Source organism: Cavia porcellus, unplaced genomic scaffold (assembly GCF_034190915.1).
Source record: "Cavia porcellus strain 051 isolate PalLab524CR breed Dunkin Hartley unplaced genomic scaffold, mCavPor4.1 scaffold_16, whole genome shotgun sequence".
NCBI classification, from domain to species: Eukaryota; Metazoa; Chordata; class Mammalia; order Rodentia; family Caviidae; genus Cavia; species Cavia porcellus.
Window position 1 is genome coordinate 39,257,604 of NW_026947499.1, and position 27,159 is coordinate 39,284,762.

Here is a 27,159-nt window from a genome sequence, read left to right on the forward strand (position 1 = left end):
GGTGCTGGCCAAGCCATGTGAGCACAATGCATGCTGGCACCTGTGGAGCTGAGGGTCACATCTGTACAGAAGCCGAGAATGGCTGCCCAGATCTAAGGCCACCTGCTGTGAGGCAGCAGGCCCACTCCTTCAGCCTGTTTGCTCACTAAGGTGCAACAGTTCTCTGAAGGGCATGATCTCACTAAAGCACTCCCATCAGCATGTGTTCGAGATTAGAAACTCACAGAGCCTCCAGGAGCCCTGTGTGGTGGTACAGTCATTCCTTCGGCAGGATAAAGACATCACAAATTTAAATACAGTACATGTTGAGCAAGGGGAGGAACCACAGAGGTTGTACCCAGGCCAGCCTGAGCCTGTTCAGAGAAAGTCACCCTTGGCTGGCACCACTGAAACTGACCTAGACTCAGGGTCACCCAGGGCTTTAGCAGCCTCAAGAGAAAAGCCTGGGCTGAACACTGGAGGGTGGGAGAAGGCACAGACCCTACTCAGCTGATGTCCAGGGACTGACCTGCTACTGTGACGTCTCCAGCTGCTGGCAGGAGTGACGGAAACCAAGCTGGGCAGACAGTGGTGAAATCCAGTGCAGTCGGGCACACACAGCCCTGACTCACTTCCTCACTTCCCTGAGGGTTGTTTCCTCCTCCTCCTCCCACTCCCAAACTCCATCTTGGCCCCACCAAGGCTAGGTGCTTCTTAACGCAATGAAAGGCAACCCACCTCACTGCACTCCAGAGTAAGTTCTAGAACACCCTTCACCCCAGGCTGGCTACCTGTCTGCCCGCCTGCACCCCTAGTTCCCGCAGCCCTCCCTCCCTGTCACACTCACTTGGTACATCAGTTCCTATATATTAAGAGCTGGCCCCTCCCCACACAGCTTTGGTGTTCTGGTTTAATTTCTAACACAGAAGATATCCCACATTACCAAAAATCTCTGTCCCTTTCCCTTGGGAAACACTGGCTGGGGCAAAACTTCCTGCCAGGCACAAAGTCCCTCCCAGAGCAGGGAGTGCTGTCACCCCTCCCCACTCCAGGGCCCTGTGCACTGCACTGTCACATGGCTCCATCTGGTTCTGGCTGCCTTTGATCCCCTCCCTGCTAGCAGACCGATATTCCTTTCCTGAGAGCATATGATGGGACGGACAGTCCTACTGTGACCCTCTGAGAATCACCATTCTAACTTTCCCTCGTAACTGGTGGGCTTGAGGGGACAGACAGGCTTGCTCCCATTCCCAGCCCCCCTTCCGCATTTGAAGATCCTCGAGCCTGTTAAGACAACTGAGGCATGAACACCCAGGGTCTGGGCACCGTGTGCACCTGAAGATCCTTCCCTTCTCACCACAGGCTGATGGTAGGACCCTCACATTCATGCATCGTGACCACCACAGAGCCTTTATCCCATTCACCACGGCCAGAGCCGCATCTCACCGCTCAGCCTTCCGACACTGAAGAATGATGGCTAGAGAAACAGGGATGATTCACTTTCTTCAAACGTAAAACTGCAAAGCAGGTGTCACCTCAACTGGGGGCGGGGTGTGGTCCCCTAACCTGCTGGCCCACAAACAAAGCTCTTGGCAAGCCAGCCTCCAAGGTAACACACACAAAACCTTACACAAAACAAACTTTATTGAAAAGGCTGATGGGAAACAAGATCTAAATGTGGGAATCCTGTTTTCTATTCCCAGATCCATCCCCCAGCATCCTGTGCCCATTCCCATCCATAAATTGAGGCTCCCAGTGAAAGCAGTGGGCTGTCTCTTTCAGCTCCCACATCCTGCAGTTCTAGAATGCTCATGGATTGAAAAAGTGTGGTCACCCAGAAAGCTGCTGACAAAGGACTCTGCCAAATGAAAAAAATCCAAAGGTCACTGACAGCAGAATGCAACTCTCAAGCCATGGGGCACAGCCTGCTGGGGCACTAGTGTAGGAGCCACCCTAGACCACAGTGACCAGATGCCAAGGCAGGGACAAAGCCATAGACACCTGGGGAGAAGAGACAACTGGAGAGTCTCAGGCTCAGTGAGCCTGCAGTCCACTTAGCAGAAGTGGCTTAGAAGTGGTCTTTGCCCAACAGGCCCCTGAAGAGATGCCACTGGGGAGCCATCCGAGGCCACCTTTGACCCAGCAGAAAAAAAGACCCTGCAGAGGGCACAGCAGGAGGGAAGTATCCTGCAAGGGGCACTGTAAGGCAACAAAGAACACGAGCAATTTATGCACACGCCCAACCAACACGCTTATTTTAAAAGTTTCACTAGTCATTTGCCTTCCATCCCCTTTCAAAGCCTTAACAGGCAGGCAAAACACACCCAAAGTTAAGACACTTGATAAGGCTGTCTGTGCTGCTGCATCAAAATGACCCTCCCATCCTCATGGCCCAAGAGCCACTTCACTGCTCGACCCCTGCACTGACAAGTTGATCCTTAACTGGTTTAGGCCACATACTTCAAAACATATCACCCAGCTACTTCTAATTTCAGGTCACACCTCAAGTCAAACCAAACCACTACAAAAGAAATCCTAATGGCCTATCAGCTAGCTCTGGGAGAACAAGCTTTATTAAAAAACAACAAAAAATCCATAAGCAATTCTTAACACTGGTTTTGAAAACCACCACTACCACAAGTGTATTTCTCCAATTTTTAACTTTACCTGGGGATCAAGAAGCTACTTACTCTTTTCTGGATGACATCAGCAAATTTTTCTCTAAAACTCCCCACTCTCCACGGCCTCTTCTCACCCAGCCCCACATTAATGATAAAGTTTCAGTGGCTGCAGAGCTGAGACCACTCAACTAGGAGACGAGAAAAAGCCCAAGTTCAGCCCAGTGCACTGCAGGCCCTGGCAGGAGCTCCTACAGCAGTGGTGGTGAACCTATGGCACACGGGCCACAGCAAGCTGTTTGTATCCCTAAAAGCTCTAAGATTCGCTGTCACTGTCCTAGAGGAACTCTCCCAGACAGGTGATGGTGGTGGTGGTGGTGCCCTGCTGCAAGGGACAAAAAGCAAAGTCCAAAAGTCTGCCATCCCCGGAAGCGAGATCCCCTTTAACCAGCCACACAGAGAACTAGCAAACTGCTCTGCCTTGGCCCCAGCAAAGACAGGGAGCACTAGGAGGGATTCACCTTGGGGGAAGTCACCCACTGAACCACACAGATCTGGGGATTTTTGACTCTTAACTCAAAGTAAGGGAGATGAGGGGCTCTGGGCAGTGGAGGAAAAACCACCTCCATCCCACCCACTGGGCTGGGGCTGAACCTCTCCACTCAGCCATTAGCAGTGCCTCTCCTTTTCAAATGCGTTTAATGCTTTTCAGATGGCAAGAGCTTGTTGAGATGATGGTGGAGGCTGTGCTGGTGGCCGAGAGCACCCCATGCCGGCCCTTGGGTCCCCTTCCTCCAGGGGATATTTGAAAGGGACCCATGTCCCACCCTTGAAGCCCCATCTTGTGCAGGAAAACGTCGTCTTCATTGTGGCCCCATCTCCTCCTCCCACCAAGTCTCCCACAAGCCCAGGAGGAGAAGTGCTCCCGGGCCTCCTAGGAGCTGACGACATGCCCGGACCAGGTCTCATGTTTGGTGCCTGGTGCCAGGTGGGTTATGACTACTTCCACAGCCTGCAGCTTCTCATTCTTGGGTGGGATGGAGCACATCTTATAGGTGACCTCGTCGCCTTCCACAGGGACATACTCCCCTTCCACACTAGGCAGAAAGGAAGGAAAGAGTCAGTGCTCACAGCAAGAAAAGCCTGACCCCAGCACCAATACCCTGCTGGGAAGAGGGCTGCCACAGTGGGTGCCCATCTGACTGACCACCCAGAACCCCACTCTAAGAACTCCTGCCCTCCCTTCAGAAGGCACCACCACTGGCTCCAGCCTCAGGGTCCTGGCCATGCAGCCCTGACCTCCTTGGCCTCTTCCCAGGGGCTCAGATGCTAGAGCTGAGACAGTGCAGGCACCTGTGGACACCGACACTGCAACACTAACTATGGAGGCTGGGATGGCCATCTGGGTCACAGAAAGGTGAGGGCAGCACCGGACTGGTGTCAAGAGTAGCCACCCAGCAAGGCCTCTTGCCACACGGGCCCTGGTCCCAGGAAATGGGCACAGCCTTTGATCTTACATTCCCAGATCTTCTTTGCAGCTTTCAAGAAAAGTCTCTGTTATCCTTCAAGCTAGTTGTAAGAGGGGTCCTCTCCCTGTGACCATCCCCAAGAAGACTCCTTACTTTCCAGGTGATAGGAGTCACCATCTCAGGGAGACTGGTACCTTGATGCCTCTTGGTCAGAGTCCAAGGAAAAATAATTCCCTTGGCTCCCCAGAACTGGTTCATCTTAATCAGTGTTTCCCTCTTCAGTGTGGCCACCAGGAAGCTCAGGAATTAAACTTGCTGCTTAGTCCTCACAGTGAACCAGACTGACTCACTACATTTTCCTTACTAACTCATTTTTCCTTACAACACATTGCCTATGTCTGTCCACCAACACCAGTCTTTCTGGAGGAGGCAGTAAGGAAATACATTTACACATCTATGCATGTGTTCATACATACAGAAGGTGTAAGACATGAGCGTCTTTCTCAAGGCTGCACTGTATAAGGGGCCTTTCAAACAACAGCTGTGCAACAGTGTGGGGGAGGGGCTTGGCACAGAGGCTCTGCAACAGGATCTTAGGGATGGCGCAGCACTCTACCACTGAGCTACATCCCCAGCCTTTTTATTTTGAAATAGTCTCACTAAGCAGACGAGTATGGCCTCCCAAGTAGCTAGGATTACAGGCGTTGCCACCATGCCCAGCAGGCTTCACGTTTTTACAATGTGACTTCCATGTTTGCCAGGTCTGCTGTGCAGGGTAAGAATCTGACTGTCACTGCCTGAAATGAAAGGTGGGGGATAAGGGCTGGGCGTGAAGCTCGGTGGTACAGTGCTCGCCTAGCATGTGCAAAGGTCTTAGGCTCAACCTCTATCACTTAAAAAAAAAGGAAGGGTGCTTAGACCAAAAGGGGTGCTGGTGTGGGGTGCCATTAACAGTCAGTATGTATCAGATGGCTGCCCAGGAGACCAAAGGTAAGACATTGGGCACCTTCTAGCCCCCAGGATCTGTGGACCCCATCCTGGGCCTGGTTGGGGAGGGTTCCTGACACTCAGGAAGGAAAGACGTCAGTGCATGAGCTGCTGGAGAAAGTGTCCACCCCAAACTTCCTTCCTGGAGCAAAGGGGCTGCCAGCCTACAGCCCCACAGGCCACCTCCCCTGGATGAGGGCAGGAAACTAGCTCCCAGGCCAAAGTGCACCCCCAACTCAAAGATACCTCCTTCCCATCCAGCAGACACACACAACCCCTTGTTCAAAGGGGACAGTTCTGCCACTCCATGTCCACAGGCTTGGCTTGAACCTCAGGCACCCAGGATGGCATACACTCCTACACACACACACACACACACACACACACACACACACACACACACTACCACCGCCTCTTCCAGACACCACTATCCACACACACACAGTCATATTCACATGGCGAATGTCCTCCCTAATCTCACATGTATCCCAACACAGCACTCCCCACATGCATGCAGTGAGGCAGTGCCTGCCTGGCCCAGGAGGGACTCACTCTGAGATGTGCAGGAAGATATCAGGGCCACCATCAGCTGGGGTGATGAAGCCGTGGCCTTTGGACCGGCAGAAGCACTTGCAGACTCCTTTGTAGACAGGGCCCTGGGAAGCCCGTACCGTCCTGACAGAGAGAGCAAGGTATGAGGGGACTCCACAATAGCCACCCACTCTCCAGGGAGCACAACATTCAGCCCAGGCATTGCCCGCTGCCTGACTCCCCAGAGCATACAGAGGTTAGTATGGTAGATCTGGCTGGAGGCAGGAGGCCCATCTGAGGATGTGCCCGCAGACAACCAACTCACGCGGAAAATGTCCTTGTCCGGCGAGTGGGCAGGGGGCTTGGGACCACGTTGTCCCTCAGCGGGGATGGGGAACGCTCTCTGTCCCGAGGGGTTTCCAGCAGCCCCCCCAAAGGCTGATGAGTGGGGGGCTGTGCAGGCGCTGGTGGGGGAGGCTCAGATGACATTGCTGACCTAGAGAGAGAGGGGGCTTTCAGGGGTCACATGGGATGGAGAAGGCCCCTCCCCATATCTGACACTCCTGTCTCTCCCTCAGCCAGACAGAGGCTGGCAGGGATGAGGTCACCTGGTCTACAGCCACACGCCACTGAATCAGATGTCCACTCAGGCTCAACAGGTCTGCAAAAAAATGCCAGGTCAGCCCTACAACAAGGTAGGCATTAGTCCTTCCATGTCCCCAGCACAGATAGACAAACTCAGGATGACTTCAGGAAACTTTAGGACCCAGTGTGGATGCCGAGGGGGTGTCACAGCCCATAACCACGCAGAGGCGGCCTGGTGGTGAGCTGGAGACCCACGGGGAAGGGGCGCTTGGTGGGCTGCCAGGTGCTCTTTCACAGAACCTTTCCACCAGCTGTCACCCCAGCTCTTCTGTGAAACTAAATTCTCTCCATAACCCCTAAGGCCTTGACCTCTAGCATCAATCAGAATCTGGCCAGACCCAACAGGACGTTCCTCCGAACACAGTGTGGGGCCAGATTGGGGAGGATGCCACAGCCTCTGCCTAAAACCAAGTTAGCGTGTCATCCAGAGCAGGACCTGACAGCTGTGCCCAAGAAAGTGCCAGCTGCCTGGGCTTAGGGTCAGGAGAATGGAGCAGCAGCCCAGGTATCAGAAGCCGTTGGTGACTGAGTGCTTTTGCACTGAAGGGGACACCAGAAGGGCAACGTGCAGAGCCTGCCAGGACACGGGACCAGAAATCTTCACTGCAGGTTGGGTCAGGGAACGGGATTGGACGCCCTCAAGTTCACCAGCCAGATGGGTGCAAGGCCTCCCTGAACAGTCTGGATGTGGCTCCCCAGGCTTTCAGATTGAAAATATGAACTCGGCTGGGTGTGGTGGTGAACTCCTGTAATCCACTCAGGACTGAGGAAGATCAGAAGTTCAAGCCCAGCCCCTAGCAATGCAGCTACTTTGCAAGACTGTCTCAAAATAAAAATTTAAAAAGCCTGTAAGTGTAGCTCAATCTGAAGGTCCTGGGTTCAAATCCCAGTATGAAAGGCACAGATAGGGAAAAGGAAGAGAAGGAGGAGAAGGGAAGACAAAGGATCTTTTAAACACTCCTGGTGCTCGCCTGAAACTTCGTTTCCAGACATTTTTGAGAGAAAGGGGTCTCTGTAGCTACCAGGAGCCCGGTCCACCTTCGTTTGCAGTAAGCCTCCATCCCACCCACTGGTGTCCCCTGCTCTACCCCCCACTGCACGCCACCCAAATCCCCCAAACCAGACTGTGTCTGCCAGCCCTGGGGAAAGGGCAGCCCACTCCCTCTGGAGGAGGTGACACAGCTACTTCCTCACCCTCCTCTCAGCTGCAGTTGCAGCCAGGCAAGACCCCAAGTCCAGGGAGCCTCCAAAAGGCCCTGCCACTGGGCTGATGCTCCGGGCACAGCACGACCCAGAAGTACAGGTCATAGAGTCCTGGAATGTTCTCATGCCCAAAGTTCTGCGAAGGAGTCTGACCTAGAAAGGAGGGGGGCAGAAACCCACCGTGGCCTCCCAGGACAGTAGGTGGTATACCTCAATGACCCAGTAACAGCAAAGTGAAGTAGAGGGCTGCCCTTGGCCTTTCTAACCAATCTCCTCTCCTCCCTTCTCCTGGAGCAATCACACATCTGACTTGAAATTCTACCCCCCCCCCCAGCTATGTAATCTTGAGCAAGTTACTTAACCTTTCTGGACCTTGGTTGCTGCATCTGGTAAACAGGAACTGTAAAACCCCCAACATCACACCACCGTCATGAAGTTGAAAGGAAATAACACATGCCAACCACTAGGCACATGATCTGTCCAAAACTGGCATTACTTGTCAGCTCTGTTGCAACTGTCATCATAATCACCCAACACATACACGTTCCAGTACCAGGCCCTGCTCATGGTGCTGGAGACGCAAGGCTGAGCCTGGAAGCACAGAATGGGTAAACAAATGCATCAGCAACGTGTCACCAAGTGCCAAAAGGCTTGCTCACGGGGAGGAGGGGATACAAAGCAACAGGGTTGGTGTTGTCTTTAGCCTGTTACTCTGGTCTTCAATCTGTATGTATAGATGGCAGCGGCCCTCGGGGCGCGCAGGACGAGGGTGCGCTCGCTGGCTGCACTTCGGGGCGGGAGCCGGAGCCTGGCGACCCAGCCTTCAGATTCACAGCTGTTGATTGCAGAGGAGAGGAACCAGATTCTACTTGACCTTAAAAATGTAGGATGCTCAGAATTAAGTGAGAGAAATGCCATCTACAAAGAATTTTCCTTCAAAAATTTTAATCAGGCCTTTGGCTTTATGTCCCGAGTTGCCTTGCAAGCAGAGAAGATAAATCATCACCCCGAATGGTTCAATGTGTACAAGGTCCAGCTAACACTCACATCCCATGACTGTGGAGGACTGACCAAAAGAGATGTGCAGCTGGCCAAGTTTATTGAAAAAGCATCTATTTTTGTGTGATTTCTCCCAAAATGCACGTAAAGCTTACACACATCTTAGCTACAATATATTGTGTTTCTTTCTTTTTCCTTTCTTTTTGAGACAAGGTCTTCCTATGCAGTTGAGCTCACTTTATAGCCCAGGCTGGTCTCAAACTCACAACGATCCTCCTGCCTCAGCCTCCTGAGTGCTGGGATTATAGGCATGAGCCACCATGCCCAGATTTTAGCTACAATGTATTTTGAAGGCAACTTACATCAACAAATTACACTGTAAATTAGTTCACCTTCATACATGCTGTATAATCAGTCCTTACATATAAAATGATTTAAACCTGAAAAAAAAAAAACTATGTATAATTAACTTTATAAGGTCTTATAAATGAATCTGATGCTGGAAAACATAAAAAGGGAGTAAAGTGAAGGGAAAAAAAGAAAAGTTTTATGTACCAACTGTGCACATTAGGCACGGCAAATGTGTACTCATAAAAGTAAAAATATATATAGTGAGGTTGGGGTGCTATGGGCATGAGGGTGCAAGCTGGGACTGAACAAGAAGAATTACCCGTTTGTCAACCTGGGCTCAGCAGCTCACACCTGCAATCTCAGCTCTGCAGGGTGATGTGGCAAGGGACTTAAAAACTGAGGTCAGTCTGGGCAAAATTAACAAGACTTGGTTTTCAGAATTTAATAAGAGCTAGGGTGTAGCTCAGGAGTAAAACACTTATCTACTGCACACAAGGCCCTGGGATCAATCCCCAGATCAGGTTGAAAAGGACCCAGCAGTGAAGGGAGGCAGCTTCTGGAATGAAAGACAGCCTGTATCGAGGCTCTGAGGCTGCAAGGCCTGAGCTCAGGAAGGAGGAACCAGAGAGAGGCAGGAAATGAGGTGGATCACTGCATCACAGCTTCATTATCATCCTTGTCATTTTGTGTCTTCTCTTTTTTGAGGGGCGGGGGTACTGAGAAAAAAATCTTACTGTGTAACACAGTTTGGCCTCCAGCTGGTGATCCTCCTGCCCCAGCCTCCCAAGGGCTGGAATTACAAGATTATGCCACATGTCCAGTGTCCTCCTGTTTCACACCCTTGGTGGTGTCCACTTCATCCCAGGTAATGAAACAGGCCTGCCGTGGAAATCCCTTCTCTTTGTGCCCATACCACTCACTCCCCAAATATACACAACCCCCCAGCGTGACAGTGGAAGGCACCATGGACGTTGGTGGAGAGTGGCCTGTGGGACCAGAAGGACGGAGCTCTACTCCACTCAGAATGTGCCCTCTCCAGTACATGCCCCAACCCTGCCACATATGCTGCGTGCGTGGATGTGCCCAGTGTTAGCCTCACACCCATGAAGACTCACTCGTGACAGTGAAAGAAACTGAGGCAAGGGAGTGCAGTGTTCAGGGTGGGGTAGAGTGCCACCCCCTTGCCACCATCCAGATGGCTCTGGGAGGCCATCTGGGTGGAGACAGCCAGAGCAAGTCTGGCCTGGGGCCAGCCCACCTGCTGGAGGTCAGCATGGAGGGAGAGGTGTGAACTGCTCTGTGGGGTAACAGGGTCAGAGTCCAGCAGTGCTGCCACACAGGAGGTGGCCCTAGGCCCTAACATCACAAGGATGGGAGCATCCCATGGCTCTGGCTTCTGCTGCCAACTACACTGCCAGAAGAATGGCCTGGAGTTGGCAGGGTCCACTTCTGAGCCCAGCCTTCACATCCCTCAGCTCCCAGGGTGAGGGGCAGGGGAATGTGGAGCTCAGGTTCACAGGGGGCTCCAGGCCAGACCCAGAGTGAGGCTCTGCCTGCAACAACTCAGACCTAATTCAATGGGAGCCACAGCTGCTGGGCCATATGTACATACATGTGTGCATGGGAGGGCTCTGTGCACACGATCCTAAGTTATCTGCACATGTGGTATGGGTATGTACATGTTGGGGTCTCTACCCGTTGCTATCCACACACATGCACTGCATACACAGGTCTGTGATTATCAGCCAGGGAAACCATGCCTGGCCTCCTATGCCATTAAGGTATACATCTACCCTCTAGAAGCCCATGTGGAGGGGCCATGCACCCACCATGAGACACAGTCAAAGGCCTGGGGGAAGTCACTCCTAGCCAGCAGGTCCCCAGGGAGGGGTGTGTTAGGCAGTCCTTCATCCTGAGGGCCCTGGGAGGAGGCCTCAGCCTAAAATTGCCTGGGAACTTTGCACAGGCCTGCAGTAACTCCTCGTAGTCCCAGGAGCCTAGGCTTCCCAAACCTCCCACCTGTAACACATCTGGGGATTGAGGACCCCATGATACAGCACCCCATTCACCACCTGCCTTTGTAGCCCCTCCTGGCCTGAACACCCACCAACCACAGGCATGTTGAGGGGTCTCAGAGCCAAGTAGCCAGGTCCCTGGTCCAGGAAGTGGGGCAGGAGCCTAACAGCACTGTCATTTACACTTGAGTGAGAGGGAGTTCGCTTCACAAGACTCCCTTCTGGTTGTTCCAGATCCTTCTTGAAGGCAGGAAAATGGAGGCAGAAAAAAGGGACAAGAACCTCAGTCCAGGTCCAATGCCTCATTCTTAGGCAAAGCCAGAATCTTTCCAAGCCTGCTCTGCAAAATAGGGGTGTCAGGCCTTCTGAGAGCTTTGAGAGCAGGGAAGTCCAGACTGGGCATTATTCTGGGACAGTCCCAGCCTAGGGCAGCCCACTGCTAAAGGAGGTAAAGGTAAGGTGGGCACAAAGCCATCCTAAGGTAAGTCAGCATGGCGGGCTGCAAAAGCAGCAGCCGTGGGACGAAGAGCAGGAAGGATGATGTGTACTTGCCACCTCTGTGTGGGCTGCTGGGAGCATTAACTAGAACAATCTTCGCAATCAGCCCAAAAGGTGGAGGCACTTTTGTCATTCTCATTTCAGAGGTCTTAAGCAGGGCTTACATTTTAGTGACTAGCTCCATCTGGGGATCCTGTTCAAATGAGGATTCTGATTCTATAAGGTCAGATGGGAGGACTCTTGATTCTTTTTTTTTTTTTTTTTTTCTTCCTCTGGTGGTGAGGATGAAATCCAGGACCACGAGCCTGCTAAGCACTCCCCAGCCCCCAGAGTCTCATCTCTAAGGCACTCAAGCAGGGCAGCTGCTGGCCCATGGGGTTCAGAGTAGCAGTGCAGTGTGGGTTCATCAACTGGCCTCGCTCAGGGCAGGAGGCTCAGACTACACATCAGATGGAAGCGACAGGGTTGGGGTGAGGGGAATGCTAGAGGTGCAGAGTTGGTCACCTCCTGTCCCCAAGGATCTTAGGCTGTAAACGAAGAGATCCTATCCCACTTCACCCAGATTCCCAGCCCAGCAGATCTGGGCCCGCTGGCCGAGGGGTTGGGACAGTTCCACTGAGCCCCGCCCATGGATCCCCGGAAGGAAGAGGCCCGGAAGCCGAGATTAACACAGCGTAGGGCGGGCCGAGCTTCACTCCACTCCATTGTTCTGGGGACTGCAGGGTTTGATGAGCAGGGAGGGGAGGGGCTGGCGATGAAGGGGGAGACCAGGAAACGGGGCGGGAGGAGCCCTTGGCCAGCAAGAAGCACCACACAAAAAAAGAACCACCCAACCCCTCCCACCACCGCTCTCCGCTCCAAGGGCCCAGAACCGAGACTTCCCTCCCCAACACTGCTGCCAACGGAACCCAGAAGCACCTCCCCATGGCCTTGTGTAGCCCGTTCCAGGCACCACTCGACCGACACACTTGCAGCCTGGCACCCTCCACACACACTTGTTCTTAAAGAGACCCCTGCCCAGCATCCCACCCAATCCTTCCTGCTCCAGCTTGTTCTCAACCCTGTGGGTTTTCTTTCCACTCAGATGCTGGGCATTGAACTCAGGACCTTGTGCTTGCCAGGCACAAGTTATCCCCAGCCACTCCCTTGGGGATCTCTGGCAACTGACCTCAGTGCTCCTTGCCTCAGTCAGACAGTAAAGGTGTACATTCCCCGGGGAAGAGTTACAGACTCCTACACTATGCAGCTTTGGTAAAAGCATGCGGTGGGTTCAGTCGACAATAGATGTGCCACTTACATGAGTCGTGGAAATAACACCGCCCTCCCTTTTCTGCCTCATGGATGGTACACAACCAACTCCAAACACCCTGATTCTGCCACTCAGCAGGAAAGGCTGCCTCACTCTCTGGAACCAGGACCCCAAAGGGACCTAGAGTGGCTCAAGGACCATGCTCCTGCCCTGGAGGCCAGTATGGAAGGAGAAGCCAGTGTGAAGGGCGCCGCACCCAGGCAGGTTGCTCAGCGGGGCAGGAGAGGTGGAGGCTCGAAAAGCAGAGACTTGAGAAGAAACAGCAGAATGGGGTTTTCGGGGGTCTTGGCAGAGGGGCCCACAGGGGCAAAGGGCAATGGCCCAAAGGGAGACAGGACAGCCCGCAGGGGAAGGTCGGTGGAGAGAGATGACAGAAACTCCTACACAGAATGGGGCCAGGAGCAGCAACTCCAAGAAAGGATGAGGTGTTGGTTTGAACCTTGGAGATCAGATCAGTAGAGCAAGAAGGGGCACAGACTTAAATATCCAAACAGGAAAATTAAACAAAAAAAATTAACGTCTCTTTCAGCACCAGGGCAGCCAGCTTCTTCTATTTATACACATCTGCTTCTGCCAGGGAAATCGGTGCCTCATCTGCAGCTGTGGCCCTGAGCCCTATTTTGCCTGGTTGGTTGAGACAGGGCCTGGCCGCGCAGTTCAGGATGGCCTAGAATTCACTTTGTAGCCCAGGCTCAAACTCATAGCAATCCTCCTGTCTCAGCCTGCTGTGTGCTGGATTACAAGGTGTGTGCCACCAGGCCTGGCAAGAGACCTATATTGAAACAAGACACCACGAAAACCGAGACCCTCCCTGCCAGATCTGCTACCTCCCAGCACACACACCCACTGCAATCCCAGAAAAGCTATGCACCCGTCTTGTTGGTCTAATTGATTGAATTTTTGGGACACTGTCGGTACTATGTAGTCGACTGGCCTCGACCTCTCCTTGATTCTCTGGCCTCAGCCTTCTGAGTACTGGAATTACAGGGACGCAGCACCATGCCTGGCTCCAGAATATTCCTTTCTAAAAATCAAAAGTGAGTCGGACGAGACGACATGTGCCTGTAAACTAAACACTCTAGGAGGCTGAAGCAGGACAGCAGGTTCTAGCAACTTGAATTTAGCGAACTCCTATCTCAAAAATAAAAACTTTTTTAATTTTACAAAAGAACTGGGGATGTAGGTCAGTAAGAAGACCCGGGTTTAATCTCCAGCACCTGAAAACAAGAAAAGGAAACGAATGTTGCGTTTCTGGCCTGCAGACCTGGGCCGCCAGGGCGGCCGCCAGTGAGTTTGCTCTTGACTCTCGCAAACACCCGGGGAGCGCACCCGGCGCCCCTCCTCCCCCACCACGCAGACAGCCGGCGCCGAGCGCCCCTCCCCCCGCCCCGCCAGGTCCAGCCCGCGCCCCCCGCCGAGCCGCAGCTGGCGCGATCGGACCAGGCTGGCTCCGCCCCCGCGTGCGGCGCCCCCCGCGTTCACCCCCTGCGCCACGAGTCACCCCATCCGCGATCCAGCCGCTCAGCGACGGCAGGGGCAGGGCGGGCAGAGCGGCGCAGCTCGGTGCGCGGCAAACAGGTGGCCGGGCGGGAAGTGCTCCCCGCTGCCCGCGGACGCCACACCCCTCCCCGGCGGAGCCCGCGCTCAGCTAACAGGCCCAGGGCATTTCCCAGGGGGCCGGGCAGCCCTGCGCAGAGCCCGCGCCAGGAGCTCACGACCCCCATGAGGGGCCCTAGCGGAAACACAGCGTGGAGGAGGCTGAGCCCCCACCTGCGGTTCCCGGAGTTCGGGGAGCAGCGCCCCGCCGGCGTCCCGGTAAGCTGCCTACCTGAGGAACCAACCCGCTCCGCGCGCCGCTGGGTTCCGACTGCTAGGACCCAGCCCTGGAGGGGGCGAGGCCCGCGGGGCGGGGTGTCCAGGCCCCGCCCACCGTGGCTTCCACCAATGAGATCGCAAGCCCGGCAGGGCGGGGCTGGGGCGGTCGGGAGGAGCCGGGGCTTTTGGGTGGGCGCCCGCCGCGGGGCAGGTGCCCTGGAAAGTGGCAGAGTCGGCTGCTGCTGCGCGCTGTACGCTTCACTCCACCTGCGGATAAATGGGGCGCCTGTTTGAGTAGAAAGAGATAAAGGCATGAACACAAAAAGGAAAGAAGCAGACAACAGGGGGGAGAAAAAGAAAAATGAAAAACAACAACAAAAACAAGGGGGAGCAGGGTATAGAGGGGCACGCCTGGAATCCCGGCACTCCCGAGGCTGAAGCATGTGATCACTGGGAGCTCGAGGCCAGCCTGGGTTCCATAGGGAGCCTCTGTCTCAAAAAACCTAAAACAAAAGCAAAAAAGAGGGGAGGTTTTGTTTTGTTTTTTTTTTTCCATTGTATCCTTGACTGCTATCTCTGTCTATCGAGGTAATTAATGTTGCTCCTGTTTGCAGAAGAGGAAGCTGAGGCCCATACATGCTCACAACCAGCTGGAAGCAGCCCCCAGCAGAATCCCGTACCCCAAAGCCCGGGGTCAAAATATTTGCCAGGTGGAGTTGGGGACTGGTGCTCAGCAGCTGCACTGGGACCACGCAGGCAGACATTAGGGTGGCCCTGCAGTCCCCACCAGAACCTTCCACCCCATCCCCATCCCGCAGGCTCAGAGCCCAGCTTCAAAGCAAGCAGCTATTGGGCTGGAGAGATCCAGACCTTCAGCTGAGAAGGTAGGTGGGCCTAAAATTGAATCATTTGTAGGGAAATGGATGTGCCTTGAGATCATACGGTGTCCAGACACACAAGCTTAAATACCACATTTTTCTCTTATATGAGAAACCCAGTGTATAAAGAGCAAAATAAAAGATAAGTAATAGGAAACAGGGAAATGTTTTGTTTTGTTTTGTTTGGGTGTTTTGCTCTGCTTTGCTCTGCTTTGAAGAGAGGGTCTTTACTGTGTAGTTCAAGCTGGCCTCCAACTCATGGTGATCCTCCTGCCTCAGCCTGCTGAAAACTGAGATTACAGGCATATACCCATACCCACATGCACCCAGACAGGAGTGATAGATCCTTTACAAAAAGGAAGGAGACCAAGGAGGTGAGAGGGAGGAGAAGATGATGAAAAAAGAACTGAAATGTGTTCCACACAAATACCAACTCCCCATGATGAATGTAAGTATTATGCAAAATAAAAATAAAAACTGAGCAGAAAAAAGATACTCCTAGAATTCAGGAACTACAGGGATTATGATGCTGCTGGTGTTTTGCTTAGAAATGACTTTGGAACTGCCAAATGCCTGCTGTCCTTTTCAGGGTTGTGACCTGCTACGCCCTTAGTCAAGTGGTAAATTTAGGAAAGATAAATTCTTAGTGTAAACCAGATCTCGGCCCAAGGCAGGAGTGTCCTCAAAGAGCTCCCCCTTTTTTGGCACCTTTGGGCTGTATGGTACAGTAACCAGGAAGACCATCCCTTGTTCTAGAGGTAAGCCCCTGTGTCTTCCTACCTGAGACCTAATAAATGATGATAAATTCGTTATACACTGGGGTCTTTATTTACTGTAACTGGCAGAACATGTGTTTTTGTGGACTCCTGCTTTGTCCTTCTGGCCTACTAGTATCCAACTACCTCCTAACAATATGTCCACCTAAAAACGTATCTGGACAGATTTTGTTGTCGTTGAGGAAGGTCTTGCTGTTTTGCCCCAGTTCATCTCAGACTCCTGAGCTCAAGTGACCTTCCTGTCACAACCTCCCCACGCCCTGGGCCTGCATGTATATGGGCCACCATGCCCATCTTACACACAGAGGCACTATTCACAAGCACTGAAAGGTATCGAGCGACAGCCCAGCTGTCCATTGGGTGAAGGATGTGTAAACTGTTGTGCATCTGTATGATTAGCCTGCCATAAAAAGAAAGGAAGTGCCTCAGGTTGCTGTAGTTCGGCGAACCTTGAGCATGCACCGTGTGAAAGAAGGCAGCTGCTAAAAGGGTGCTCATATGAGTCCATCTGTATGAAACGCGCAACACAGACAAATCCATGGAGATGGAAAGAGGTGGTTTGGAAGCAGTGGCTGATACTGAAGGTACAGGGCTTCCCACCCAGCCCCATGCTGGGATTTTACCCAGGGCCTTCACACTGAGCTACATCCCCAGCTATATTTTTTGAGGCAGTATCTCACTAAATTGCCCAGGCTGGGCTCATATTTATGATCCTCCTGCCTCAGCCTCCCAGAATCCTGGCACTGTAGGAATGTGCCACAAAGCCCAAGCAGGTCTTCTTTCTGAAGCAAAACAAGTGGTCTAAAATCATGACCAGCCTGGCACGATGATGCGTGCTTGTACTCTTGGCATTTGTGAGGCTAAGGAGGAGAATTGCTTTGAGTCACTCGGGAGGCTGAGGCAGGAGGATCATTTTGAGTTTGAGACTACCCTAGGCTACATAGTGAGTTCGAGGCCAGACTAAACTGTATAGTGAGACCTTATCTCAAAAAGGCCAAAATAAATAAATTAATAGAAAGAAAGAAAGAGAATTGCTTTGAATTAAAGGCCAGCCTGAACTACAAGTGAGACCTGTTTAAAAAAAAAAAAAAAAAACTAACAAAATAAAAGACAGATGGGGTCCCTTGGTTGGAAGTGGGTGTAGTCATGACCAGGAGGGACATGGGTGTGATTCCAGGATATAATAAGATTGTCCCTCCACCCAGGGGCTGGGTACACTCAGGCAGGAGAGGCTGGTGATGTTTTACATGAAGGAAATGTTTCCAGCCCATGAAGACCTCGGCTGCCTTGAGTCATAGATGGCTGATAACATTTTTTAAAAGCTCAGCAGAACCATGGGCTCCCGCCTTCCCAGAGAGAGACCCTGATGTCAACAAGAAAAGAAAACATATTTCCCAGAATTACACAGGGGCCTGAAGGGATGCCGAGCCCAGGTCTGGGATAAACATGGGTTAGGAGTAACGTGTTTTCATTCCTCTTTGGTGAGTACCAAGGGACCAAGGGGCAGTGGAATGCACACAGGGTTGGGAAGTAGGTATTTGTATGTCAGCTAGATTTCACCATAAATTCCTTTTTTTTTTTTTTTTTTTTTTGCTTTACGTTACAATTATAGCATTACATTGATTTTTTTCCCCTCTAGTGATACTGGGTATTAACTCCAGAATCCAAGGCCTTTTCAGCCCCATGTTTCATTTTTTATTTTGAGACTGCCTCACTAAGTTGCCAGGTTGTCAGCGTTGGGCTTGAAGTTGGAATCCTCCTGCCTCAGGCTCTCAGATAACACGGGATGAGACCTGTGCCTCCACGTCTGGCTCATCGAATTTTTTTCAGATGTCTGTTTCTGAGGTTCAGTAGTCTATACGTTCCATTGCAGGGTTGCTCAGGGCGGGTGGCCAGGTGTTTGTGAGAGACAGCAGATCCCCTGGCTGATAGACGGGAAGAGAGCTCAGGCTGATCCCGGAAAGCAGCCAGAGCGCCCCGCGTCAGGTGGGTGGGTGGGGAGGGAGCCGCAGGCTCAGACCTGACCCTCTTGTCTGGGCTTGGGGCCGCACGCCCCGTGGGTAAGGGCAGAGGACTCTGCAGCACTGTTAGCTTCTCGTTCTTTGATCCTCTTGAGGTGTCGTGTTACAGCCTGGGATGTGCTTGCTGAGTGGGGCACCGGGCAACCAGGCGTGCTGCGCTGGGCGCTGAGGCCATGGGGACCTGGACTCTGCCGCTGTGTATGACTGTGGTGCCCCGCGTTCCGTCTGTCCCATCAGCCCCTGTTGAGCAGGAGGAGGCAGACTCAGGGGCGCCCAGCCCACCCAGACCAGAGTCTCTGTAAGGCAACACACCCGCACACACAGCGCACAACAGTCACAGTTACAACTCATTCTTCAGGTTCCTTCTTACTTAGCATCATGGATTTGCGGAAAAGAAAAATGACCCAACCCCATTTCCATGAAATAGCCCAGCAACAGTCTTCCTCATTGCACGCAAGACAGCACAACCCGGACACGATGAGAAAGCAGGAGAGCAACCAGCTATCAGACCTCCAAGCTCATCCCCCCCACCCTTCCTGTGAGACTTCTCGGCGAATTTTCCTGACACCCTTATCAGAAGGTATTGCTGGATCCACTTTTTAGAAGTGCAAATCAAGGCCCAGAGCAGTTAAGACACCTGCCTGGGGTTGCACAGCATGGAGTGGTAGAGGTCATACTTTAACCCCTTCTTGTACCAGGGAAGGCTTTAAAGAAGTTTACGTTTAAAAGATGCAAAGGTTTAAAAGATAGTCCTCTAGGAGCCCTGAACTCCAGAAACCCTTGGTTCTCAGCAGGAGATGCAGGGAGAAAGACAGCAGAGTTTCCAGGCCTTTTCAGGGTCTCGGGTTCCAAGTCGGCTGTCACAGTGCACAGTGTAACCCAGGCAGGTTTTCAGGCTCCTTGGTGCCCTACAGGCGCAGGGTGGGGCCGGGGATGGGGTGTTTGCTGGCGGGTCTGAGCGGTTGGCTGCACTGCGACCGCGCTGCTCAGAGCAAGGAGCAAGGCCGGGTCATGGCAGCCTGGTGCTGCCCCCTGGTGGCCATGACTGGAAGGGTTGCAGCGCCTCACCCATCTGCTCCCCGGGTCATCCAGTTCGCTGCTGCCAATTTTCTGAAGCAGGTCCTTTTGTGGACCCACGGGGTTTTGTTTCTCCCGCGTGAGAATGTGAGCGTGGAATGGCCGACTGACAGGCCCATTGAAAGAAACGACCCATTTTCCAGAGTGAGGCTCAAGGTTTTTTGGGGATCCAGTTTTGCTTACACCAGGGCTGTGTGATTATCTAGTTAGCCCACACTTCTGCTGACACTTGGGGTTGGCTGTCATTTTAAATTTAACCATTCACTGGGAGCTGTATTTTAATTCCTATTCTCTTTTGATTTAGAGGCAGGATCACATCATGTGGTCCAGGTGAGCCTTCCACTTGCTGTGTAGCAGAGGCTGGCCTTGAACCCATGTTCTCCCTGCCTCAGACCCCCGGGTGCTGGGGGACTGCAAACATGCGCCACCATTCCCAGCTGGTATCTGTATTTTTGCTATCTTCCATAGCTGGGAACACGAAGCATCTCTTCACATGCTATTAACCATTTCTAATCTTTTCCAAAGTGTTCAGGGCTTTTGCTTCTATTTTTTAATTTTTTTGGTCTTTTTCGTTTTTATCGGTACCAGGGATCGAACTCACGACTGGCTGCTTGCAGGGCAGGCGCTTATGCCACTGAGCTAAATCCCCAGCCCCTATTTTTTAATTTTTTAAACTACTAAATTGAAGAGTTTTCTATTTTGGGTTAGGGTTGAGACATGATATCATTATAGAGTCATGCTGACCTTGAACATCCTGTGTAACCCAGGCTGGCACTGAACTTTTGGTGCTCCTCCTGCCTCAGCCTCCTGCTGTGCCACCAAGGTCAGCTGGTTCTCTAATATTTTAGATAGTTGCACTTTATCGGTTACTGCTATGTGTTCCTCTAGCCGGTGGCTTACCCAGTTATCCCGCCCATCCTATCTTTGAAATTTGCTTCCAGTTTTGAGGAAGTCCACTTTGCAAGTGTTTCTTTCGTATCTTTGCTGTGGGTTCTATGCAAGAAGTCTTGTTGGACAGTCATAAATGTCATATGTGTTCAATTTTGTGTTTTTCACTGTTGCTCTTTTTTTCTTTAACATATTTCAATTTTAATTAGTACATATGACATCCAGTCAAAGCTAAAAGGTGAAAAAGAAAAGGGAGGTCTCAGGAGGCTGATGCAGGAGGATCTCTGTGCGTTCAAGGGTAGCCTGGGCTACATAGTGAGCTCAAGGTCAGTCTACAGGACACTAACGTTAATAACTTCTGGTTCTCCAATGCATTGGACCAGCCAACTTGCACTATACAGCAAAACCTTGTCTCAAAACACACACACACAAACCCAAGGTTTGTTTTTTACTTTTCTGTGGCACTGGGGTCTGAACCCAAGGCCTTCACACTAAGCTACACCCATGGCCCTTTTGTTATTTTGAGACAGGATCTTGCTAGTCACTGATTGTCCTGGCTGCATCGCAGCGTGCCGTCCTCCTGCTTTGACCTCCCAGAGTGCTAGGATTACAGGTGTGGACCACCACTGGGCCCGGTGTGAAGGACAGTGAGGCCTTGCTTCCCTTCCGGCTCTCTGACACTTATCCCCCACAACATAACCACTTTAATTTAGCCTTTACTCCTTTTTAGAAATTATGTATCTCACCCCTTTCCTTAAACAAAAAGTAGGGTAAGGGAAGAGGGTCACACGCATATAACTTACATGTGCGCGTGCGTGTGCGTGTGCGTGTGTGTGTGTGTGTGTGTGTGTGTGTGTGTATTTCCTCTTTTTTTAACAATACCTCCAGTAGAGACCGCTCCATGGTCATTCGTGGGGAATTTCCTCCTGTCCTGCCCTGTGCCCTCTGTTTACTTTATGGTCCTGAGGAGCTGTATGACAGGCACTGTGACTTCCTCGTCTTTCCCACAGTACCACGTAGCTTCGTGCCCACACCACTTCCTGTTTCAGCTCGTTCGTCTTTCTAGACATGGCATTGCCGGGTCGTGGGCCCCACCGCTGTGACTGCCAGACAACACTGCATCTGCCCTGTCAGTGGCAGGAAAGTGCTGTTTCCCAGGACCTGCCTGGCTTTGGCTCCTTTCTCCCTGCCTGACAGCAGGGCCACCCTCGGGTACCCCAGGCCTCCTGGTAGTAAGAAGCTCGTGGTACCTGGGTGGCATCGGAGGGCCCCACTCTGGCTGTTCTCACCTTAGACCAGGTTCACTGGCCACAGTTGGACGGTGTCATTTAGTTTCCCTCTTGGTTGCTGTTATCCCATTTTATAGATGAGGAGGCAGCAGTGGGGTCTACAAGAGAGCTCGGGTCTTGCCCCAGTTCCCAGAGTTCAGGAGCGGGGAGCCAGGCTGACTCATGATCACACGCACACACTTGAACATGCATGTATGTGTGATATATATGCTTACACCCATGTACACTTCTCCACTTCTCTCACTTTCCCTTGCTCCTTGTTTTTGGGGGTACTGGCAGTTGAGCCCAGAGCCTTCACACTGAGCTACATTTACAGCCTTTGTTTAATTTACTTTTTTTTTTTTTTTTTTGAGATGGTCTCACTGCGTAGTTAAATTGCCCAGGCTGGCCTTGAACTTGAAATCCTCTTGCCTCAGCCTCCCAGACTGACAGGTTTACAGGGGTGCAGCACCACACCCAGCTCGTGCACATTTCTGAATAAGAGGACATGGACAGCTTCACAGCTGGCCCTTTGTTCCCATTGGTCACCTCTAATAGGATTCACATGGCTCAGCTCTGATGCAGTGTCCTTTCAGCTCAGCCCAAGGCAACCTGTGTGTCCTCCAGTAAGGAGGGACAAGGCCCACAGTGGTCACCTAGTCAGCCACTGCGAGATGGCTGAGGACTCTCGTTCGGCCCCACCTACTTCCTGACAGCAGGTACACACACACACACACACACACACGCACACACACACACAAGGGGACACCTTGGAATGAGTGCTACCACTCAGAACTCGGAATGCAGCAGTGCCCAGACACCGTTGCTAGGACACAGGACTTCTATGGTGCCAAAATGGGATCACCCCCAGGGTAAGGGTCCTCCACTCAAGAGCCGGGCTGGGTGGGGCCAGGCAGAAATGGATGCTAGGGACATTTCCCACAGGGAGGCAGGAGGAGCTGTGGCCACCTTGCTGAGCCAGGGTGGGTGCTAATTCCGGTGCTCACCACCTTCCCCCAAGTCCTACCCCCACCTTCCTGGGGCCCCAGTAGGACAGAGAGCAGGTGGCACCTCCCCCATCACCTCTTCTCTCTTCCAGTGACAAAAGGCGCCCGCCAAGAGAGACTCATGGCCCCCCCACATCAGGTACAGTACGACCTCCGCCTCCACCTGCGCTGGGTGGTGCAGCCCTGCCAGCTGTGCTGACGCGGCCCAGGAGAGAGCGTGCCTGAGTCTTGCTGAAGGCAGGCTGAGAGGACAGGCAGTTTGAGGGGGTTCCCAGGAAACCAGGGCGAGTGGGGCATTGCTGCTGTGTTTCTCTGACTCACATTTTCCTCACCTGTAAGGTGGGCCGGACTGCTGGGCCCTGGATAGCTGACTTCCTCCCATCTGACAGAGTCCGGACTGGGCCAAAGAGGAGACGGCATCCTGCTCTTTGGGACTCTCATTCTGGGAGGAGACAGATGCTGGGTGGGGAGAGCGCAGCAGCCCTCTTCCCGGGAGGGCAGGAGGAGCTGGTTGTGGAGACAAGGCCTACAAGGCCTCCTTGGAAACATGGGCATCGCCATTGCCCAGACTTGATTAAACTGTCTTCCTCCTCTGGGACACACACAGGGTGTCCAGGGCCCTGGACTTCCTCTTCCAAACAGCCCTAAGCAGTGTCTGGGCCCTCTGGTGACCAGGAAGTGAGGCACATAGGGGTGGCACCCGCACTGTGTGGTGTAAGGTGGAGCCAAGCTTGGGAGGGTGGACCAGCACCCCAAACACCCTCCTCTGGGGGGAGATGGGAGCAGCCCCTCAGCAGCCATCCCGACCAGGGGCCAGGGCATGTGAGCAGCAGGGGCCAGAGTCAAGCACGCCTATTTCACCTTGGCTGGTACTTATTCCCTGTGCACGCACAGTTCAGGTATTTAACCTCTCTGAGCCTGGTTCCCACACCTGCAAAACTCACGGAACGCCACCCAACCACATCCCTGGTGTTTTGTACAAGTGACTGTGGTGGAGTCTGTGGAGTGATTAGCACAGGGTGTGGCCCTGTGCTCGGGCTCCTTCACCTCCTCTGGGAAGAGCTCTCATTGTGGGACACGGGGCATGCCAAAAAGTGATATGTGCTGGTTCAAACCCTGGCTCCTCCACCTAGTAACTGACAGCCGTGGTCTGTTTAGTCCTCCCTACAGACCTGGGCGTTCTGATCTGTGAATCAGCCCTGGAGTCAAGTGTGGTGACACACATGTGTCATCCCAGCACTCTAAGAGACTGAGGCAGAAGGATCACACGTTGAAACCCCGGTTGGGCAATTTAATGACTTGGCAAGACCCTGTCACAAGCTAAAAATTCAGAAAAGGACGGGAGTGTAGCTCAGTGAAAAGGCATTGGGTTCAGCCCTCAGAACTGCAAAATAAAAAACAAACAAAGCAGTCATGGTATCCCGTGTACCCTAGGCATGAAGGTCGCTTCTCCAGAGCCATGTCATCCTTCAGAGCCACCGCCTGCCTACTACCCGCCTCCTCCTCCGAGGGGTGGGTACACACCTGCAGCGCACCCTGCTCCCCCGCAGGCCTTCACCACAGGTAAGTGTGGAACTCTCTCAGCCACAGCCTCTCTCTGCTGCTGAGTGCAGACAGCTGCCTGGAGGCTCCCTCTGAGCCACACCCAGGACTGCACAGACAACACCACCTCAGGAAAGCTGCCTGCCCAACCCCACAGCCCCGCAGTCCCTGGCAGCTCCAGGCCATGCCATGGCTCACGTTGGCAGCTCTGTTAACCAAAGACAGATGAAGCATCATCCTCCAACGTGTGGTCATGGGTGGGTGGGGCTGGTATGCAGTAGGTGCTCAGGAAATGTTTCTAAGCACCATAATGCCTTTAAGCACACCCTACCCTGCCACCATCGCCACCACCACTGCCACCACCTCAGAGGAGCAGTAAAGGGATTCTAAAAACCTCCAAGGAGTTCTCAGCACTTTACTCAAAGAATTGCTGAGCAGGATGTGTGTGAGCGTCTCATTGCTGCCATGAAGCGCTGGACTTGGGGCAGTACATGCAGCAGAGGAGAGGTTTATGCAGCTCACAGGCCTGGAGAGTCCAGAGCCAGGTCTGGTGGCCCCATGGCTTTGAGCCTCTAGGGAGGGTGGCCAAGCTAGGAGTATGTGTCATAGTGAACCTCTTTTGTCTTGAGCCAGGTAAACAGGGCTCCCAGGGTCCCCTCAAAGGACACACCCCAGTAACCTAAGAACATCCCACAAAGCCCCACTGCCTCCCCGCAGCGCCACTTGGAGGACAAGCCTTTACCACACAGGCCTGGACTCTGGGCCATGCCACAGCGGCCTGAGAAAATAAGGCAGCTCAGCCTGTAGGCAGCCTCAGACTGGCACACTGAAGACCCCGCTGTGGATAGTGCTCCTTAGGCCCACGGGGCAGCCCTCCTGGCCATGCACGCTTCTTGGTTTTCTGCCACACAGGGTACGCGTCACACTCCCTCACCTTGGGACCCTGCTCTTTATACACCAGCGCCCCTTGCTTGATGCCCAGAGGGAGCCAAATTCAATGGGCAGCAAATGCTCGCCACCCCCACTCAGTGCAGTGGCCAGCTCTGGCTCAGAACATGGAAGCACACTGGGAATTGTTCCTGTTGGTGTCTTGTGTGGCTGTTAGCAGTGCTGGGAGTGGCCCAGGGCCTCACATGTGCTCAGCAACCCTCCTACCACCACTGTACCAAGCCACGCCCACCCCCCCTCCATCAACATCATGACAAATGCAGCACCACCAAGTATGCAGTGGTGGCCTGTTTTAGTCACTGAGCACAGCTCGGTGGCCCTGCTGCACCTATGCCTGAGGGTGGCATGACAGATAAGCTGAAATGTCAATGGGAAGGTTCATGCTTTTGCCTTCCCTGCACTGGCTGTAGCCAGGGTGCCCGGCAGAGCATCTCAAGGAAGGGAAACCGCTTCTGGTAACTTAAGGAGCCCAAGAGAATGGGGCTGACAGATGGGCAGCACTTGGCAAGGACTCACTGAGTGGAAAGGGGACTCAATTTCTGGGCCTCAATTTCTGTGCTTGCTATAGCTGGAGGTCTTGACCACAGGAGGCCTGAGGCTGATGATGGGAGGTGAGTGGCAGGGCCCATCTGGTTCACCACCAAGGCCCTGCAGAAGATGAGAAGTCAGTGGGGTGTGGCAGGCTGAGGTCTGAGCACCTGCCTCCTCCCAGACATGCACACCACCATGCCAAGGACATCAACCTCCATGCCGATCCAGACCGTGTGTCCCTACTGCGGGAACTACATCATCACGATTACCACCCCGGTCCCAGGACTGCTCAGCTGGCTGCTGTGCTCCTCTCTCTTCATATTTGGGTGAGTGGCCTGGCCCTGGGCTTCCATCTGGGAGTGGGCGGGGTGCCTGTGTGTGACAGACAGGATGGAGGATGGGAAGCCTCAGTGTTGACTTGGCTCTTGGCACCCGGTGTCCTCCCGGGACAGATGGCTGCGTATGTGATGGGTGCCTGCCAAGCAGGCACTTGTGCCCAGTGTCATCGCCATCAGTTGAGAGAGGGTTGGCATGGCTCTCAACCAGGTCCTGGACTTGCCCCAAGGCCTGGGCCAGCCTGTAGGTCAGTGGGGCGTAGGGTGTCCAGGGTGCTCTCACAGCCCTACTCTTGAGGCTGCAGGTGCGTCCTGGGCTGCTGCTTCCTGCCCTTCTGCGTGAGGAGCCTGATGGACGTGCAGCATTCCTGCCCGGTGTGCCGCCACGTGCTCTTCCACCACCGCCGCCTGTAACCCCGAGGAATAAATGTTACTGACACAGGTGGGCATGCCAAGGTTGCTTCAGTGTGTTCTGTGGGTGTCCCCACCCTTGCTGGTCCTGCTGGGTGCCTTCCTCTACTTTCCTGTTGCTGTGATGGTGGGGCTGCTGCCCACAGGGCTGGCGGCACTGCAGGGGCTTGGATGGCACTGGCTGCGCAGCCTGGCTGTCTTGAGTACATCTTCCTCTCTAGAGCCACAGCTGGGGACCATCTCCTGCTTCCCACCTCCTTCCCTGGCCCTGGCAAAGCCTACTCTTCCAGGAAATCTGTACCTGCCGTCACCTATTCCCTCCCCTGTGGTCACCTGGACCCACATTAGGCTCACACTGGTTTCCCCACCCCGTCTCTAGCTGGTGTCCAGTGGCTCCTGCTGGGCTCCCAGAGAGCATTGCCCTTCTTTGACCCCTGCCTGCATGCCCACAGCCCTCAAGCTTTCTCTTCTCAAGCCTCCCTGTCTCCTGTCTCACCTGGGCTGTACTGCCTCCCAGCCCCCTCTGCTGGGCCTCCTCAGCCTGCCCTGCCCTGCGCTCTTCTCCCACATCCTCATCCCCCCACCTTCTCCCTGGGATGCCCTCAGTTGGTCTCCATTGATTCCTTCTGCCTTCCATGATGGGTGCCTTTTGGCCCTGTCCTTACTGCACAATGATTTCTACCCTGCTCCTCTTCCCACTTTTTCTCTTCCAAGGAGGAACAGTCCCAGTGGGCTCCTACCTAGGTCTGGCCTACACCTTCTGTGCCCACCAGCAGCCAGTGGCCAGCACAGGCTGAGGGCAGTTAACATGGGCAACAGTCAGTCTCCTGGACTCTGGCCAGCCAAAACCAAGTGTTGTGCATTCACCTCGTGCCTACATCCATCCCGGTCATCCCCACCATCACAACCCGTCCCTCACCCCAGGCACATCTAGAGCTCCTGGCACCCCCAGGGCCTGGGAGGAGCAGAGGTTTATGGAAACCGAGATGGACAAATCTTCCCAGGGCCCTGTAAGGCTCCCCACTATCCTTTGACTCTTCACCTCCAGAGCCTTGCCA

General features: G+C 53.4%; 3 protein-coding genes across 10 annotated transcripts; 2 read left to right on the forward strand and 1 right to left on the reverse strand.

Annotated features, from left to right (window-relative positions):
- Positions 1-1,605: 1,605 nt before the first annotated feature.
- Carhsp1 (calcium regulated heat stable protein 1) lies at positions 1,606-14,525 on the reverse strand. Of its 2 annotated transcripts, none has more exons than XM_063226500.1 (4): positions 14,433-14,525; positions 5,910-6,080; positions 5,606-5,728; positions 1,606-3,694 (listed from the first exon to the last, which is right to left on the reverse strand). In XM_063226500.1, exons 2-4 carry the CDS (start codon positions 6,071-6,073, stop codon positions 3,532-3,534), a joined length of 450 nt encoding a protein of 149 aa, XP_063082570.1. In that variant the 5' UTR covers positions 6,074-6,080; positions 14,433-14,525; the 3' UTR covers positions 1,606-3,531. The 2 variants fall into 2 exon arrangements, with proteins under 2 accessions (XP_063082570.1, XP_003477793.1); XM_003477745.5 differs by lacking the exon at positions 14,433-14,525 and adding an exon at positions 6,193-6,230.
- On the forward strand, positions 6,080-8,862 carry LOC100724143 (pterin-4-alpha-carbinolamine dehydratase 2). The gene has a single exon (XM_013142004.2). It carries the CDS (start codon positions 8,169-8,171, stop codon positions 8,556-8,558), a length of 390 nt encoding a protein of 129 aa, XP_012997458.1. The 5' UTR covers positions 6,080-8,168; the 3' UTR covers positions 8,559-8,862.
- On the forward strand, positions 14,280-26,145 carry Litafd (LITAF domain containing). 7 transcript variants are annotated; one of them, XM_063226496.1, is made up of 7 exons: positions 14,283-14,419; positions 15,238-15,303; positions 22,427-22,473; positions 23,769-23,897; positions 25,412-25,435; positions 25,537-25,681; positions 25,996-26,145. In XM_063226496.1, the coding sequence occupies exons 4-7, from the start codon at positions 23,771-23,773 to the stop codon at positions 26,102-26,104; spliced, it is 405 nt and encodes a 134-aa protein (XP_063082566.1). In that variant the 5' UTR covers positions 14,283-14,419; positions 15,238-15,303; positions 22,427-22,473; positions 23,769-23,770; the 3' UTR covers positions 26,105-26,145. The 7 variants fall into 7 exon arrangements, with proteins under 7 accessions (XP_063082569.1, XP_063082565.1, XP_063082566.1 ...); XM_063226499.1 differs by lacking the exon at positions 15,238-15,303 and having other exon boundaries at positions 14,280-14,419; positions 25,393-25,435; XM_063226495.1 differs by lacking the exon at positions 15,238-15,303 and having other exon boundaries at positions 14,280-14,419.
- The last annotated feature ends 1,014 nt before the right edge of the window (positions 26,146-27,159 follow it).

What these genes read in the sequence shown, in the direction of transcription:
- LOC100724143 (XM_013142004.2), top strand. Translation starts at nt 8,169, where the DNA reads ATGGCAGCGGCCCTCGGGGCGCGCAGGACGAGGGTGCGCTCGCTGGCT.
- Carhsp1 (XM_063226500.1), bottom strand. Translation starts at nt 6,073, where the DNA reads ATGTCATCTGAGCCTCCCCCACCAGCGCCTGCACAGCCCCCCACTCAT. An exon ending in CGGACAAGGACATTTTCCGC is followed by an intron (nt 5,729 to 5,909) that starts GTGAGTTGGTTG and finishes TCTCTCTGTCAG; the next exon opens with GACGGTACGGGCTTCCCAGG. An exon ending in ATCTTCCTGCACATCTCAGA is followed by an intron (nt 3,695 to 5,605) that starts GTGAGTCCCTCC and finishes CTTTCTGCCTAG; the next exon opens with TGTGGAAGGGGAGTATGTCC.
- Litafd (XM_063226493.1), top strand. Translation starts at nt 22,129, where the DNA reads ATGCAGCAGTGCCCAGACACCGTTGCTAGGACACAGGACTTCTATGGT. An exon ending in TCATGGCCCCCCCACATCAG is followed by an intron (nt 22,474 to 23,768) that starts GTACAGTACGAC and finishes CGTGTACCCTAG; the next exon opens with GCATGAAGGTCGCTTCTCCA. An exon ending in TCCTCTCTCTTCATATTTGG is followed by an intron (nt 25,682 to 25,995) that starts GTGAGTGGCCTG and finishes TTGAGGCTGCAG; the next exon opens with GTGCGTCCTGGGCTGCTGCT.